The 15,848-nt window shown below is 35.7% G+C and overlaps 1 protein-coding gene across 11 annotated transcripts in view; it reads left to right on the top strand.

Moving 5' to 3' along the window:
- The window catches only part of Kif21a (kinesin family member 21A), a 145,577-nt gene that overhangs the window by 66,903 nt on the left and 62,826 nt on the right, over nucleotides 1-15,848 (top strand). For all 11 annotated transcript variants that reach the window (XM_063254546.1, XM_063254545.1, XM_063254550.1 and 8 more), the window contains exons 2-3: nucleotides 14,889-15,111; nucleotides 15,243-15,425. In XM_063254546.1, the coding sequence (XP_063110616.1) occupies nucleotides 14,889-15,111; nucleotides 15,243-15,425 (406 nt within the window). The remainder of the gene's footprint in view (nucleotides 1-14,888; nucleotides 15,112-15,242; nucleotides 15,426-15,848) is intronic.

Below are 15,848 nucleotides of genomic sequence, written 5' to 3'. Positions count from 1 at the left end.
CAAAGCAACAGTAGTAAAATCAACATGGTATTGGAATCAAAACAGAGCCAAAGATCAATGGAATAGATTAGAAGATACAACCACAACTACAAACACACTCAACCACCATATCTTTCATAAAGGAGCCAAGCAGGTTCACTGGAAGAACAACAGTCTCTTTAATAAATGGTGCTGGAAAAACTGGCTCTCCATTTGCCACAAACTAAAGCTAGACCCATGTCTATCACCATGTACTAAATTAAAATCTAAATGGGTCAAAGATCTGAATATTAAAACAGAAACACTAAATCTGTTGGAAGACAAATTGGGTAGAAACCTTGAAGACATAGGAGTAGGTAGAGAATTCATGAACAGGACTCAAACCGCACAGGAAATACTTCCCAGATTCAATAACTGGGACCACTTCTTATTAAAAAGTTTCTGCATGTCAAAAGAAATCTCCAGCATAGTGAAAAGAAAACCCACGAACTGGGAAAAGATTTTAGTAAACTCTCTCTCAGACAAGGAACTCTTGTCTAAAACATATAAAGAATTAAAAAAACTCTGACCCCCAAAATTCAAAGATCCAATCCAAAAATGGGCATCTGAGATGAATACGCACTCCTCAGATAAAGAAATACAAATGGCAAATAAATACATGAAAAAATGCTCATCATCATTGGTCATTAGAGAAATGCAAATTAAAACCACACTGACATACCATTTCACTCCTGAAAGAATGGCCAGGATCAAGAAAACCAACAACAACAAATGCTGGAGAGGCTGTGGGGAAAAAGGAACTCTCCTACACTGTTGGTGGGAGTGTAGACTGGTACAACCTTTGTGGAGGTCAGTCTGGAGTTTTCTCAAAAAGCTGGGATTGGAAGTCCCATTTATTCCAGCTATTCCACTTCTAGGCATATTCCCAGAAGAACTGAAAGCATCATACCACAGTGATATATGTGCACCTATGTTTATAGCAGCACAATTTGTAATCACCAGATCTTGGAAACAACCCAAGTGTCCATCAACTGAGGAATGGATAAAAAAGTTATGGTATTTCTATACAATGGAGTATTACTCACCTATAAAGAAGGATCACATTGAGATATTTATCAATAAATGGGTGCAGCTTGAAACCATACTCATAAGTGAAATAAATCAAAGTTGCATCTGTGAACACCTTATAGTTTCCCTAGTGTAGGAAATGATTCAAATATATAAAAGTATGTGGTAACCACGATTCCGCATTATGTGGCCTTGAAGCCTTATAAAGTTTTCACTCATTAATTGGAATGGCTTTATTCTAGGCTGTTCGATATTATGGCCTGTGATGCAATGAACAGCTATTTTGAAGAAAACAAGACATCATAATAGCTAGTGCTGATTTAACACCATCTTGTTTTAAAGCCCCACCAAACTATGGCTCTTCTGTCTCCATTGGTTTTATCATGTTGTATCTTGCTGGATTTTATCATATGTGGTAGTATAAACAAAAATTGTTATAGGCAAAGAGACAATATAGAAACCATTGTTCATTTTTCTGTTAGCTGGTTCTAAATACTCTACAATGCTTTCATCCACTTGAATGGTGTTACACTGTCTTGATATGTTTGATGCTATAGCATATGAAGTTATATTCAACTATTTCAAGGAAAAAGATACTATGGTAACTACTATTAAGTCGGGTTATTTGGTGGTGAAGCACTAGGTTGCTGAAACAGTCATGCTTTGACCTGTATTGTTATAGTGTTATGTCCTCTTTTATCTCAATCGCTCCCTTATTCATTAAAAAATTATTTAGTTATTTTTTTATGGTTTTTTAATTAAGGGTAAAAGTTATAAAACTTAGCAGGATATACTATGGTAACTTTTTTTGATTTCCTATTAACTTGTTTTGAAGTCCTGTAATACTCCCACTATCTTGTTTTGACTGATTAGACTCTGTTCCATTCTGTATGATAGTATCAAGTTTGATGGTATAGGCAACTACTTTGAAAGCAGTAAGATTCACTAAGATGCCCATTCTGGTTTGACTGTTGTCTCCTTTGGAAGTCCTGTAATGTTTACAATGCTTAAGTTTTATTGGTCTTGTTCTCTACTGTTTTGTTCAACTTTATAATATCTAATGAGATAGACAATTCTTTTTAAGGAAGCAAGAGACATTATGGTAACCATTGTTGATAACCTTGTACTCTGTTCTTACATCATGTACTATGTCTATCCTTGGTTTTGACTGACAGCTTTGTTTTGCCATATTTGACTTTATTCTTTCCCCCAAGAAAAGTAATAGGAACTAAGGAGTAATAAAACCCAAAATGTGTAAATTTTGTTGTAAAAAAGAGAGGAAAAAAAAGTGCTCTAAAGGATACAACAGCAAGTGTGTTTAGGGATGTTAAATAGCTGACCATATTAATGTTTTTGGTTGGATCATTGAACACAACTGTTTGCAGTCTCACTGTTTGAATGTCCACTTTGTATGCTTTGATACTGTGACTTGAGCAACTATCTCTAAGATGATAATGTGTAATCTATTAACTGGTGATTTCTTACTTTTTTTTTTTTTGTAGTTCTGTATTACTTGTACCCTTACACTGCTTTGTTTTGCTTTGTTTTTTCTCTTTTTCCTTTAAAATAAAATAAAAAAACAAACAAACAAAACTTTTCTGGAGCAGAAGGTGGAGGGTTAAATTCATGTAGAAGCTTGTTTGATGTGATGTGTTTGCACTGTAATGAACCACAGGAGGACTGAAAGGAAAAGAGAACAGTGGCCCAGGTGTGTGGCAAGATGACAGCTGTCCAAATTTTTAGGAAATAAGAGAAAATTACTAAGGTATAATTAATGTCAGGAAATCAAATTGAGCATCTGTAAGTAGCAGCCAATAATAATGATCAGCCAAAATAGTAGAAGAGATAAAGGAGAGCATAAATGTTGTGCAGAGGACAGATTTATTAGTGCTCTGCAGGAGGAACAATGGTATTATCTAGATGCCACCAAGTGGGCTGGTTACAAGTAGGTGTAAGTAAGAGAGCTGCACAAGTGGGAACCAGATCAGATTATTGAGTAAATCAAGAGAACTACCCAAGTCGCGTGGGGATGAGGTCAGAATAACTCAAGTAAGAAAACAAGAGACAGTTTACAAAGGTATGTTGGTAATGGAAAAGTTTGTCCCTGTTATGTAACCATAGATTAAGGATAACTGTACTTTCTGGCTTGGATAAGAAATTAACAATGGCCAGCTGCAGGAAAGAAGATCCTCTGTGTGTTATTACTTTCCTACCTGTGGGGAAAACAGCTTATCTTTTCCGCTGCTTTTCATAAAATGGAATGCAGAGGCATTAGAGAGATGAGAGTATAAGAGAGAGCCTGAAAGTATGACAAGTCCTACATGTATTAAAAAAACATTAGTTTAATTGTCTGGATCCTTGGGCTAATGTTACTGATATTAATACTGTTCTTCTAATTTTGAAAAAAAGATTATAAATGTGCCTGCACCCATAATGGCCCAGGCTTATTTATTTTCCTTAAGTCAGCATTCTTTTAGTAAGTACAAGTCATAGATTAGTTACTTGTTAACATTCTAGCTTCTAGTATTTATATCACATAATTGAGAATAAAGACACATCATCCTATAATAATTTGTCCCTTTAAATAAAACGGTTACTCAGGACCTTAGTTCTGTGTCTTTTCTGAATGAAATTTTCTTCTTGGCTTTATGGAGATAGAAAAATGGTAATAATACTGAGATAAAGGGAAGTCCCATATTGGGACTGGAAATGTATCTCAACAGTAGAGCAGTTATCTAGTGCAATGCCTGAATTCTGTCCCTGCACCACCACTACCACAAAAAAAGCTTCTCCTATCATAGCCTGTACTGATGGAAATAGTGACTTGGCTGATTTTTTACTATGAAAAGGCTAATTTTGGGATGTCTTTGCAACTGGATTATCTTTTTTAGTAATAATATGTTTGTGGATTTTATTCGTATGTACATAACATATGAAGGTAGTATTCACTGTTGTATCATACTTTAATTCTTTCCAGAGTAATTTTATTTTGAATTTTCCTAAAGACTTGGTATCTTGTATTTTAAAAAATATAGCAATATTTTGGGGAGGCAGAGAATAAACTGTGCATCTCTAATACACTGGGAGGCCCAAATTATTTCAGGTGTTCTGATGTCTTGTGTGGGAACAGACAGAAATTTTAAGTGGTGCTGTAGTGATAGTAACCCTTTCCAGCTATGTGGGCTTTCATGGGGCTCAGTGTTTCATCTGTTCAGAATGCTGTGATGTGGATATGACAGTACTACTTTTATCAGTATTTTATGAATAAGGTAATGGCGATTGAGACTGACTTGCAAAGGTCAGAGCTAGTACATATTAGGACCTGTAAAGGGTCTGAGATTTTTCTGTTTACAAGGAATAAATGAGTCTGTTGAAGTTTCACAGAGAGTGAGTTTTATTACTCACAGTGCAGTAAGCATTGTGCACTTCAGGCTAGTTTAAACTGGTTCCCCATCCCCTCCCAAGCAGCCAGGAGCCACACAGGTATACCCTGTTGCATAGCTGGTGAGCAAGAAGTGGGGCATCAGTCTTGGGGGTTTGCAGCAATAGGCATAGGAAATACTTGTTTTGTTTTTTAAGAATATTAGTTAAAATGAAGGGGGAGGAGCAAAGATGGCAGATAGATAACAACTGGCTACAGAAGCTCCCTGAGATAGTCAACTTAGAATTCAACATAATACAGAGTGGGGAGCCCCAAACAGAGAGAGATGAATTCTCTCATTCCAAGAAGAAATTAAGGCGACTTGCCGACTATCCGAGGTCCTGCTGCGACTGGCCAATGCTGTGACATGCTGGGGTCCTGCCACAATTTGCTGAGAGGTCTCGCTGCAACTTGCCAAGTTCCCGCCATGACTGGCCGGGGTCCTGCTGCGACTTGCCAATGTCTCACTGTGACTTGCTGAGGTCCTGCTGCGACTTGCCCAGCTGTCTGAAGTCCCGCCACTTTGACTCACTGGAAGTGCAGTTACATTGAGTTCGGGGGTCAGTGAATTGAATGGAGAGCTGAGTTGGCAGGGAGCCTACATCGACCTGTGGTGAGTGATGGGAGTGGAGCCATTCCATAAATAGGGGGGCCCCAGCGGACGACATTCTGGGATCTGGCAGAACTGGCAAGTACAAGGTGCAGCAGTGACTTCAATCAGTTGTTCCCTTCCCAAACGGGATTGGTGCAGTGAGCTAGATCTGGGTCATGTGACCTGGCTTCCGAGGTCAAGTCCCTGCAGCCGTTGGCGCACCCTAACCACACTGGCCCAGTGGGGCCTCAGAAGTTTGGCTGATCTGGAGGGAGGCAACACAAAGTAATACAGTAGTGCAGGCCACAGCAGCTTGACTAATCTGAGGGGAGGGGCCAGCATATGCTGTCCCTGTCTGCAACTCACTAACACACTGTAATGTGAAGGGTCATCTAGCCAGTGCACTTCAGAAGAATTGTAACCAACAAAGAAAGAAACTGGGGCCTCCTGGAAAAAGCAAAAAAAGATGGGAAGAGGAAGCAACAACAAAAAGTCCCCAGGCCCCAACCCTGAGAACATTGACCCAGGACAGATAAATACAAAGGAGAATGGGAACAGCAAACATGCAATATCAGACACAGCGCCAGTGGACATAAAGAGATATATTCGGGACCTCATAGATGAGTTCAAAAGTGAGATATTTAGCCAAGTAAAGCAATATATAAGAAGATTAGTAAAAGAGATACTAAGCACCCCTCAAGCAGACACAGACGGAAGAAGGGAGGAACTCAAAACACAGGAGAGAACGATTTGATGAAGAATATGAAAAAATATAGAATACATGAAGCAGATTCAAAGAGATCATCAGGAAATTAAAAACTCTATGGAAAGATGGCAGATTAGCTTGAAAGAAACTAAGGATAGATTATCCAAACTGGAGGACAATTTTGCAATGTGGGAGTATGAAAGGGAAAACTTTTTTAAAATAACAAGGAAACAGGCAGTAACAATACAAAGGTTAGAAGCTGACAAAAGGATCTATAACTTGAAAATAAAGAATGTAAATGAAGAAGCTGAGATACAAACAGAGGTCCTACAAAGGCTATTCACAGAAATAATTAAGGAAAACTTCCCAAACATAGGAAAAGAAAATGATATTCTGATATATGAGGCATACAAAACTCCAGCCACCTACAACCAAAACAGAGCTACACCCAGGCATATAATAATCAAGATCTCAGAAATCCAATATAAGAACAGAATATTAAAAGCTGTTAGAGACAAGAAACAGGTAACCTACAGAGGAAGGCCCATCAGAATAATGGCAGACTTCTTGACACAAGTCAAGAAGAGCCTGGAGCAAAATATTCCAAGCCCTGAAAGAAAATAACCTCCAACCCAGATTGATATACCCTGATAAACTGTCTCTAGAAATTAATGGAGAACCAAGACACTTCCAAGACAAAGAGGAACTTGGGAAATTTGCAACCACCAATCCAACTCTACAGAGAATACTCTAGAGATTCTAGAGAGAGAAAAGTACTAGGATTCCAGTAGCAGAGAGGCCTAAATGAATGGAGCAGAAAACAGAATGAAGAAGATAAGCAGACAACTGATGGCAAAAAAAAAAGGAGCATAACAGAAATGAGGCAGAGAGATTTTATTCAAAACTGCTATGATAGTATCAAGTCTGAAAGTATAGGCAACTACACTGAAGATAACAAGACTCAATGATACACATTCTGATTTGATAACTGCTGGTTTTGAAAGTTCTATACTATGTACAAAGTTGTGTTTTTTTTAAATACTGTTATGTACTGACATATTCAATTATACTATGTCTGATAATATAGCCAATTCTATTGGAGATAAGAGACAACACAGGAACTATGGTAGAATGATTCATACGTCTTATATGTTTATTTCATTTCATGTGTTACAGGAATATGTTTTGTTTTGCCTTGCTTTGTTTGTTTCTCCCTCTAATATAGAAAGGATAGAAATACATGTTAAGACTCATACATGTGTAGAATGTATAAATAATTTATGAGAACTGATCATATGACACATGATGAAATGAACAGACACTCTGAAGAAAAAGAGACATACCCAGTGCTGATCCTGGAGTGTCATAATGTGAAACCCAGCAATAGTATTATTCTTTGTTCAGAGTGATATTAGCCTGCTGGGTTTATTCAATCTCAACATAATTGAAGATATGGATAACTGCATGTATGTTTACGTGTATAGAATTGATAACCATATTTCTAAGTTTTTGTTGGATAGTTGAACAGAACTGGTTTCAATCTGACTGTTTGAATCCCCACTTTATAAGCTCCATTTTAGTATCTTCAATAAATATTTGTAAGAAGACAATCTGTAATCATCAACTAGTGATTTCTTACTGTTTATTTTTTTTCTTTGAAATTATGTATTATTTCTACCCATTTTCTGTTTTGGTTAATCTTTTTAAAAATTAAATTAAAAAAAAGACACTGCAGTACCCAGTGCTGATCATGGAGTGTCATGATGTGAAATCCAGCAATACTATTATTCTTTGTTCAGAATGATTTTAACCTGAGTTAGTTTGTTTAATCTAAACATAAATGAAGTTATGGATAGCTGCATGTATGGTTAAGTGTATAGGATTGACAACCATGTTACTAAGTTTTTTGTTGGACAGTTGAACAGAACTGTTTGCAGTCTCTCTGTTTGAATTCCCACTTTATATGTTCCATTTTTGTATCTTGAACAAGTATTTGTAAAATGACAATATGTAAACATCAACTAGTGATTTCTTACTGTTCATTTTTTTCTCTGAACGTATGTATTATTTCTATGTATTTTCTGTTTTGTTTACTCTTTCTTTAAATAAAATTAAAAAAATATTAGTTAAAATAGAATTTGTACTTATAATGCCAGGCCTGGTGGCATATGCTGGTAATCCCAGCGCTTAGAAGGTTAAGGCAGGAGGGTCGTTGTGAGTTCAAGACCAGCCTGGGCTACAAAGTGAGATCAAGGCCAGCCTGAACTGTTATTGTGAGACCCTGTCTCAAAAAGACAAAAAAAAAAAAAAAAAAAAAAAAAAGGAATTTGTACTTATACAGAACCTTAGAAATATGAAATCTAGGTTTTTCATTTTATAAATTAGACAAGATGAAAAGTGATTAAGTGCTTGTTCAAGAGCAAGTTTCTTGTGTCAGAACAGAGTGATGTTAGATTGTTATAATTATTTTTGTCTTATCTAGTTGTTTATAGAAGCCAGTCAGTGAAATTTTCTTAAATTACTTTATGAATTGATAAGATACATTCTCTGTCTCCAAACTTATTTACTAGAGGGGAGACAATGATTCAATTTGATACCAACTGTTCTAAAATGATGAGCCAGTGATTAATTTGGAAATGATAAGTAATTAGTTTATCTTGGTGGAAGTGGGAGATATTTATGAAGGTGCTGTTTGAGCTGGGTCTTAAAGAGTTACAAACAGATTAGTAGGTAGAAAAATGGAGAGCCAATGCTCCACTTATGGGAAAATCATGTAGATATGTGGTAGCTGGAGGTGTACAAGTTAATTAAGAAACAGCGAAAGAAAGATTAAATGGAGCTAAAGATGACTTGATTTGAGGTTGGAAAAACAGGAGGAATCCAGATTAGGAAAATTCTTTTTTTTTTTTTTTTTTGTCTTTTTTGAGACGGGGTCTCACTATGCAGTTTAGGCTGGCCTTGAGCTCACTTTGTAGCCCAGGCTGTTCTTGGACTCGCAACAATCCTCCCACCTCAGCCTCTTGAGTGCTGGGATTACAGGTATGAGCCACCACACCTGGCCCACGAAAATTCTTATACCAGGCTAAGGATGTCGACATTTGGGATGGGGAAAAGATGGGCAGGTATTTTAAGGTTGTTGGGTACCTGGGGTTTAAGGGAATATACCAATCTAGAAGTCAGAATCAGTAAAAAAAGTCACAAAAGGCAACCTCAATGGAGATTTGAGAAATATGGGGTTGTATATAGTATCAATTTCTGAAGAGAGCTCAGATAGGGAAAAGACTAAAAGAGGAATAAAAAAGTTGGTGCTGTCTGTGAGAACATTTTCAGTAGTGTTGGACAGTGGAGAAAAATGGTGGCATGTCCTGAGGGGAGGATTCAGATATAAGAAAATGAGGATGGCATTCTTTTATATTTCTGCATTAAGTCACCCAACAGCTTATATTTTGTTTCCAACCTTCAACATGTAGAAACTAAGTGCAACAAATCACATTTTTATGACTTTATAATTACATTTATCTACATGCAAGTAGGTAAGTATATATAATTACTTGATAATTATAGATAATTATAGGTAGGTATGGATAAGTGACAGGTTTTATGTGGATCATTATATGTTGTCAGTGACCTTTTATATTGCTGTATAATATTAAAATATGTTACCATAGATAACATAAATATATAAGCTTTATTCAGATTTGTTTTTCATTTTGAGGCAGTTTAAATATATGTAGTTGTATGAATATGTAATTTTAAAAGTCTGCAAGGCTTTGTTATCTTTTTATTTTAAAGAGGGTTAAAAAAATAACAGTACAGAATAAAGTAGATCAGAAGAAAATAATGTGACAGGATTTCAAAGCAAGATAATAGGAGATCAGTGGTGGCTACCATGTCTCTTGTTTTCTTCTAAATAGTTGTCTATATATTCACACATAATGAAGTCACACAAAACAAAATGGTATAAAACTGATCAGAATAGTCTAAAACATATAAAGAATTAAAAAAATTAGACTGCCGAAATTCAAAGACCTAATCCAAAAATGGGCATCTGAGATGAATACTCAGTTCTCAGATGAAGAAATACAGATGGCAAATAGATACAGGAAAAAATGTTCATCATCATTAGTTGTTAAAGAAATGCAAATTGAAACCACACTGAGATTCCATTTCACTCTGGAAAGAATGGCCAGGATCAAGAAAACTACCAACAACAAATGCTGGAGAGGCTGTGGGGAAAAGGAACTCTTCTGCACTGTTGCTGGGAGTGTAGACTGGTGCAACCACTGTGGAGGTCAGTCTGGAGATTTCTCAAAAAGCTGGGATTGGAAATCCCATTTGTTTCAGCTATTCCACTTCTAAGCATATTTGCAGAACTGAAAACATCATACCACAGTGATATATGTGCACCCATGTTTATAGCAGCATAATTTATAATAGCCAGATCTTGGCTATTATCAACCTAAGTGTCCATCAATTAAGGAATGGGTAAAAAAGTTGTGGTATTTTATACAGTGAAGTACTACTCAGCTATAAAGAATGACCAGATTGAGATATTTATAAATAAATGGATGCAACTTGAGACCATACTCATAAGTGAAATAAATCAAACTCATATGCATAAATACCATATAGTCTCCCTAATATAAAAATGGTAAGAGTACATAAGAGTTTATGGTAATCATGATTCCCCATTACATTGCTTTGAAGCCTTATAATGTTTGCATTCATTAGTTAGAATGGTTTTATCCTTGTTTGTTTGATTTTATTATCTGTGATGGTATGAACAGCTATTTTGAAGAAAACAAGACATTACAATAGCCAGTGCTGATTTAATACCATCTTGCTTTGAAGTCCTACCATGCTTTTGTTCTTCTGTTTCCATTGATTCTATCATGTTGTGTCTTACTGGATTTTATTATGTGTGATAGTATAAACAAATTTTTTATGGACAATGAGATAATATAATAGCCATTGTTCATTTTCTGTTATTTGGTTCTGAATGCTCTGTAATACTTTCATTCTCTTGAATGGTTTTGTACTATTTTGTTATGTTTGATATTATTGTATATGAAGGTATGCTCAACTATTTCAAAGAAAAACATTATGGTAGCTACTGTTATATCGTTGTGTGTCTTGCGGTGAAATACTCTGTTGCTTAACCTGTTCTGTTCTGATTTGCTTTGTTATGTCCTCTTGTGTCTTGATCTCTTTAAAATAAAAAAAAAAACTGATCAAAATAGAGTAAGATACTACAGGCCTTCAAAGAGTAAATAGACTAAGACACCACAGGCCTTCAAAACCAGACAGCAGAAACATAAACAATGGCTACTGTAATGTCCCTTGTTCCCTTCAAAATAGCTGTCTATACCTTCATGTATGTGGAAATTAAACAATACAAAACAGACTAAAACCACTCTTAACAAAGAATTAAATCATTACTGGATTTCACAGCTGATGATAGGAAATCAGCAATGGACACCATAATGTCTCTTTTTCTTCAAAACAACTGTGCATATCATCATGTATAATATGATTGATTCACGTAAACTGTTTAGGAGAAGGTCTAGGCGTGTGTAAGCCTCTACATATACACCTATCATTTCTGCATTAGAGAGAAAAACAAAACAAAAGAAAACAAATTACTAGAAAAATAAAAACAAGAAACACAGTAACAGTAGCAAGGAGCCCAAAACAACAAGGATATAGGCCTTCAAAACAAGGTGGTAGGAATGTAACTAAGGTTGTTATTTTACATAGTGATTTTCAAAAGAGTTCCTCAGATCATCAGACACAAACCTGCAAAATTGATCCAATCCTGTGAAATATTAATTGTTTTGTTCCAAGGACTAATAGAATTTGTAGCACAATTATCTTAGATATCTTAAGTATATTTGTACAAATTTAGATATTAAGGCTTTGTTATTTCTTAATGTTAACCAAAATGTTAACACTGGTTTCTTGATGTTGGAATTCGATATTTATCTTTACATAAAAATACTAAGAAAAAGTATTCAAATTCAGATTATAAATGTCAGATTCCCAGTAATATAAAATACTAATTTTAAAGAGGGAATTAAAAAGAAAAACATTCCTTAACTTTAGCTTCCAAGTATCTACCTGTTTGAGGGCCATCTTCTCTTCTTAATGCGAACTCAGACCTACTAGGAAATTGCCTACATCTAGTAGAAAAGGATTTCACACATATTACTGTCATTTAAAAACCACTCTTCCAAGGAATTAAGTGGAATTAAGCATCATGTATGTTTCAGAAAGTTCTGCCTCCTTGCTACTAGCAAAGATAATAATCAGATGAGTAGAGGTTAGGAGGTTAAAGACATTCAGAGTGCCATTGTCAGATTTGCAATTCATATGACACTAATATTTCTTTGTTATGCAGAAATAAAACTAAAGGTATCTTTAATAGGCAAAGCAGTTAACCTATAATTCAGAGTCATGTAGTAGCCATAAAGATGATGGAGAGCGGAGACCTGGGACCAGTGAGGTAGCTTTGAAAGAAGTACATTCTTAGGTATAGGTTTAGGTTGGGACAAAGAAGTCATGAGAACTTCCAAGTGAACTGACACCAAAAAATATAGGGTACATTACGGGGCATGGTGGCACATGTGTGTATTTCCAGCACTTGGGAGGCCGAGGCAGGAGGATCATTGTGAGTTTAAGACCAACCTGGGCTGCAAAGTGAGCTCAAGGCCAGCCTGAACTGCATAAAGAGATCCTGTTTCAAAAAACAAAACAAAACAAACAAAAAACATGACAGATTAAACAGGTAAAGAGGATTGATACTGAAGACATGGAGGAGAGTGGTCAGGAGAAGGAAGCAATGAATTTGAAGGCATAGAAACAGGAGAAAGCATAACTTGTGAGTGAAATTGATTAAAATGAACCATTACTATTACACTTGATGGAAACATGAGAAAACAGGTAGAAAGTTGCTCTAACTGGTTTTAAGTAAGTGATCTGGTCAACTTCCTGATTTATAAATTAGCACTGATATCAGTGCAGGGAAAACATTGCTAGGAGGGAAAGATTTGACAGAAGCATAGTGGTGAAGAGACTTTTGTAATATTCTAAGTAGGACATAATGATAGTCTTGCACAGGATGACGTGGATGAGGAAAGAGAACTCGATGGAGTGGAGAGCTATTTCAGAAGTAATAAATAGCTCTCAGAGATAGATAGATGGAGTAGAGAAGGGGAGGAGCTGGTGTTCCCTGGAGGTTGTTTCTTGTTTTAATTTTGGCTTGACAACTATAGAGATAGTAATTTTCCTAAACAGAATTGTGGTTTTGCAATAGTTTCTTTCCCATAACTGGAAGAAGGCAGAAAAAGAGGAGTTTGGAAGGAAGAGAATATTAATTTTGAGAAATACCACTTATTAACAATATGTGAAACCAGAGAAATGAAACCAGTGCTACCTTGGGCTGTTTTTATAGTCTGTGGACATAGCTTATTTTATAAAGAACTCTTCGTTGTCATACTATCATTTTATAACAATACATAGTTATTACTTTCCGCTTTATCTTTTTAAATAAAATAGTATCCCGCAGTGAAACTGCGTTATATCTAAAAGGAACCTTAAAAATTATCATTTTGCTCACAGCTGAGGACATTGGTTCTCTGAGGGAAAACCGTATGGTACCTGCTCCACAAGAGCAGTGGGACAGAGGTTTTCTGGTGGCCTCACTGTCCTCTTTCCACAGTACCTTGCCAGCATCATATTGATTATTGGCTCCATTAAAACAAATAAATGTAGCTAAAGGCTTGATCAAAGAAAAATGATATGACAGAGGAAAGAAAATGATTGCATAAATACATTCTTCACTTACATTTTTTCTTCAGGAGTATGGAATTCTATTTTAGATAACCAGTGTTGCAGCAATTCCGTTCCTTTTCAGTATCATCTTTCCTGTCTTTTCACTGACCTTCCATCTTGATGAATGAGAAAATTAAAAGTCAAGAGATCCACATGTAGGCTTGGCTTTATTGCTAATAAATAGGTGAACTCATTGTACCTATGTGGATCTGAGTTTTATCTCAAAAAATAAGTATGTGGGACCAGATTGCTTTAAAATTAATTCTTTTCTCTGTCTTTATCATTTTATATTTTCCATCTCTGATTATCTTGTCTTTTTAAAAAATCTTCTCTATCTAAAGTAAAAATCTCTTTAAAAACCCAGTAAGTCATCCAGGATGGTCTTTGTCATGAGTAAAGAGAATGGGCCAATTTTTGGTTCCTTTTGTTACTGTATTTACTTTCCTTCTTTGAAAATAGGGGGCTGGGGATTTAGCTCAGCAGTATAAGCACCTATTTGGAAAGCACAAGGTTGTGAGTTCAATCACCAGTACCAAAAAAGAAAGTAGATTGTACAATTAGGATAAGACAATAGAATAGAAAGATACTGAGTCACAAGTATGTGGAGATGAGTATAACATGGATGTAAGGCTGTGGATCTTCCAACTTGGGAGAAGGCAGCACATAATTCATGGGTTTGGAGAGAAAATATTATGCTTTATTTGTATTTATTTTTAATTTCTTTCTTTACAGAATTCTATTTCTGTATACATCTCAGTATTTGACCAATCAATGTAGTAGTACATGTAGAAAGTAGTGTTATCATTTATAAACAGAAGATATATGTATATATTGTGTTACTATGTGTAGACATATGAAGCTAACAGTAATGGTCAAAAGAGTTTGGAGATTGGTGAAGAGTTTGCAACAAGGTGAGTCAAGGGAATTAAGATAAATATTTGCATATGATGATAACTTTAAAAACAGCAAGAAAGAGTACTTTTGAACAGTGTGTACCTCTTACAGATTTGAAGAAAAGTATTTTCTTAAGTAAATGTTTAATTTTAAAATGAATTTTATCTTCTTGTTCATGACTTTGGAGAGTTATTATATAACTCACTGGAATTTATTAAGCAAGTCGTCTCACATACTGAAATTAGTTCAGCACAGTTCAGTTTATTTAATCTGTTCAACTGAAGAAGCAGTAGGTGATTGTACTAGTCTTTAAAACAGAATTGACCAGCAACTGTTAAGTACTGTTTCTTGAGAATATTTTTTTTATGTTACTTTTTCCCCCTGATTATTTCTTGCAGAATAAGACCACAGCTTGCCAAAGAAAAGATTGAAGGATGCCATATTTGTACATCGGTCACTCCAGGAGAGCCCCAGGTCTTCCTAGGGAAAGATAAGGCCTTTACTTTTGATTATGTATTTGACATAGACTCCCAACAAGAACAAATCTATACTCAGTGTATTGAAAAACTAATTGAAGGTTGTTTTGAAGGATACAATGCTACAGTTTTTGCTTATGGACAAGTAAGTACCATATTATTTTCATAGGAGCTCTAACTTTTCAGAACTGTCAACCCAATTACACCATAGTATTTTGTTTCTTGTGGTTGTATTAAAGTTGAACATTCATTGTTCTATATTATTCTTTTTTTCAGACTGGAGCTGGCAAAACATACACAATGGGAACAGGATTCGATGTTAACATCACTGAGGAAGAACAGGGTATTATTTCTCGTGCTGTTAAACACCTTTTTAAGAGTATTGAAGAAAAAAAGCATGCAGCAATTGGAAATGGACTTCCTCCTCCAGATTTTAAAGTGAATGCCCAATTTTTGGAGGTAATAATCTATGTCATTAATTTTCTTCAAATTTTATTGTTCAAGCTATCAACCCTTGTGATTTTATATTGTCGTCTGCTAGTACAGTGCCTTATGTGTAGTGGGGGTACTACATAATCCTTACATATATATATTCACTGTTTATGGCATTTAACATAATAAACAATTTACCTGTGTCTATAGAATACAATACAGTTAATATTGTTCATTTCAGAGCCCTTATTAAGAAAAAAAGTTAAATTACTGTAGTAATTGAGACAGCCTTGCCAAGTGCTGGGACGAGGGGACTTAGGTGGGAAGGAGGAGCAGAATGTGAAACATCAAAGGCAGGAGCAGTTGCACTGGGCTGTCTGCAGAGGTCTGTAGTTCCACCAGATCAGGAAATGCTGTGGCATGGTGTCTCAGAGGTAAGCAGGTGTGGAC

The sequence above is a fragment of the Cavia porcellus genome, unplaced genomic scaffold (assembly GCF_034190915.1).
Source record: "Cavia porcellus strain 051 isolate PalLab524CR breed Dunkin Hartley unplaced genomic scaffold, mCavPor4.1 scaffold_8, whole genome shotgun sequence".
Classification (NCBI taxonomy): domain Eukaryota; kingdom Metazoa; phylum Chordata; class Mammalia; order Rodentia; family Caviidae; genus Cavia; species Cavia porcellus.
Note: the sequence above shows the minus strand (reverse complement) of the source record. Positions and strands in the feature narration are given on the sequence as shown.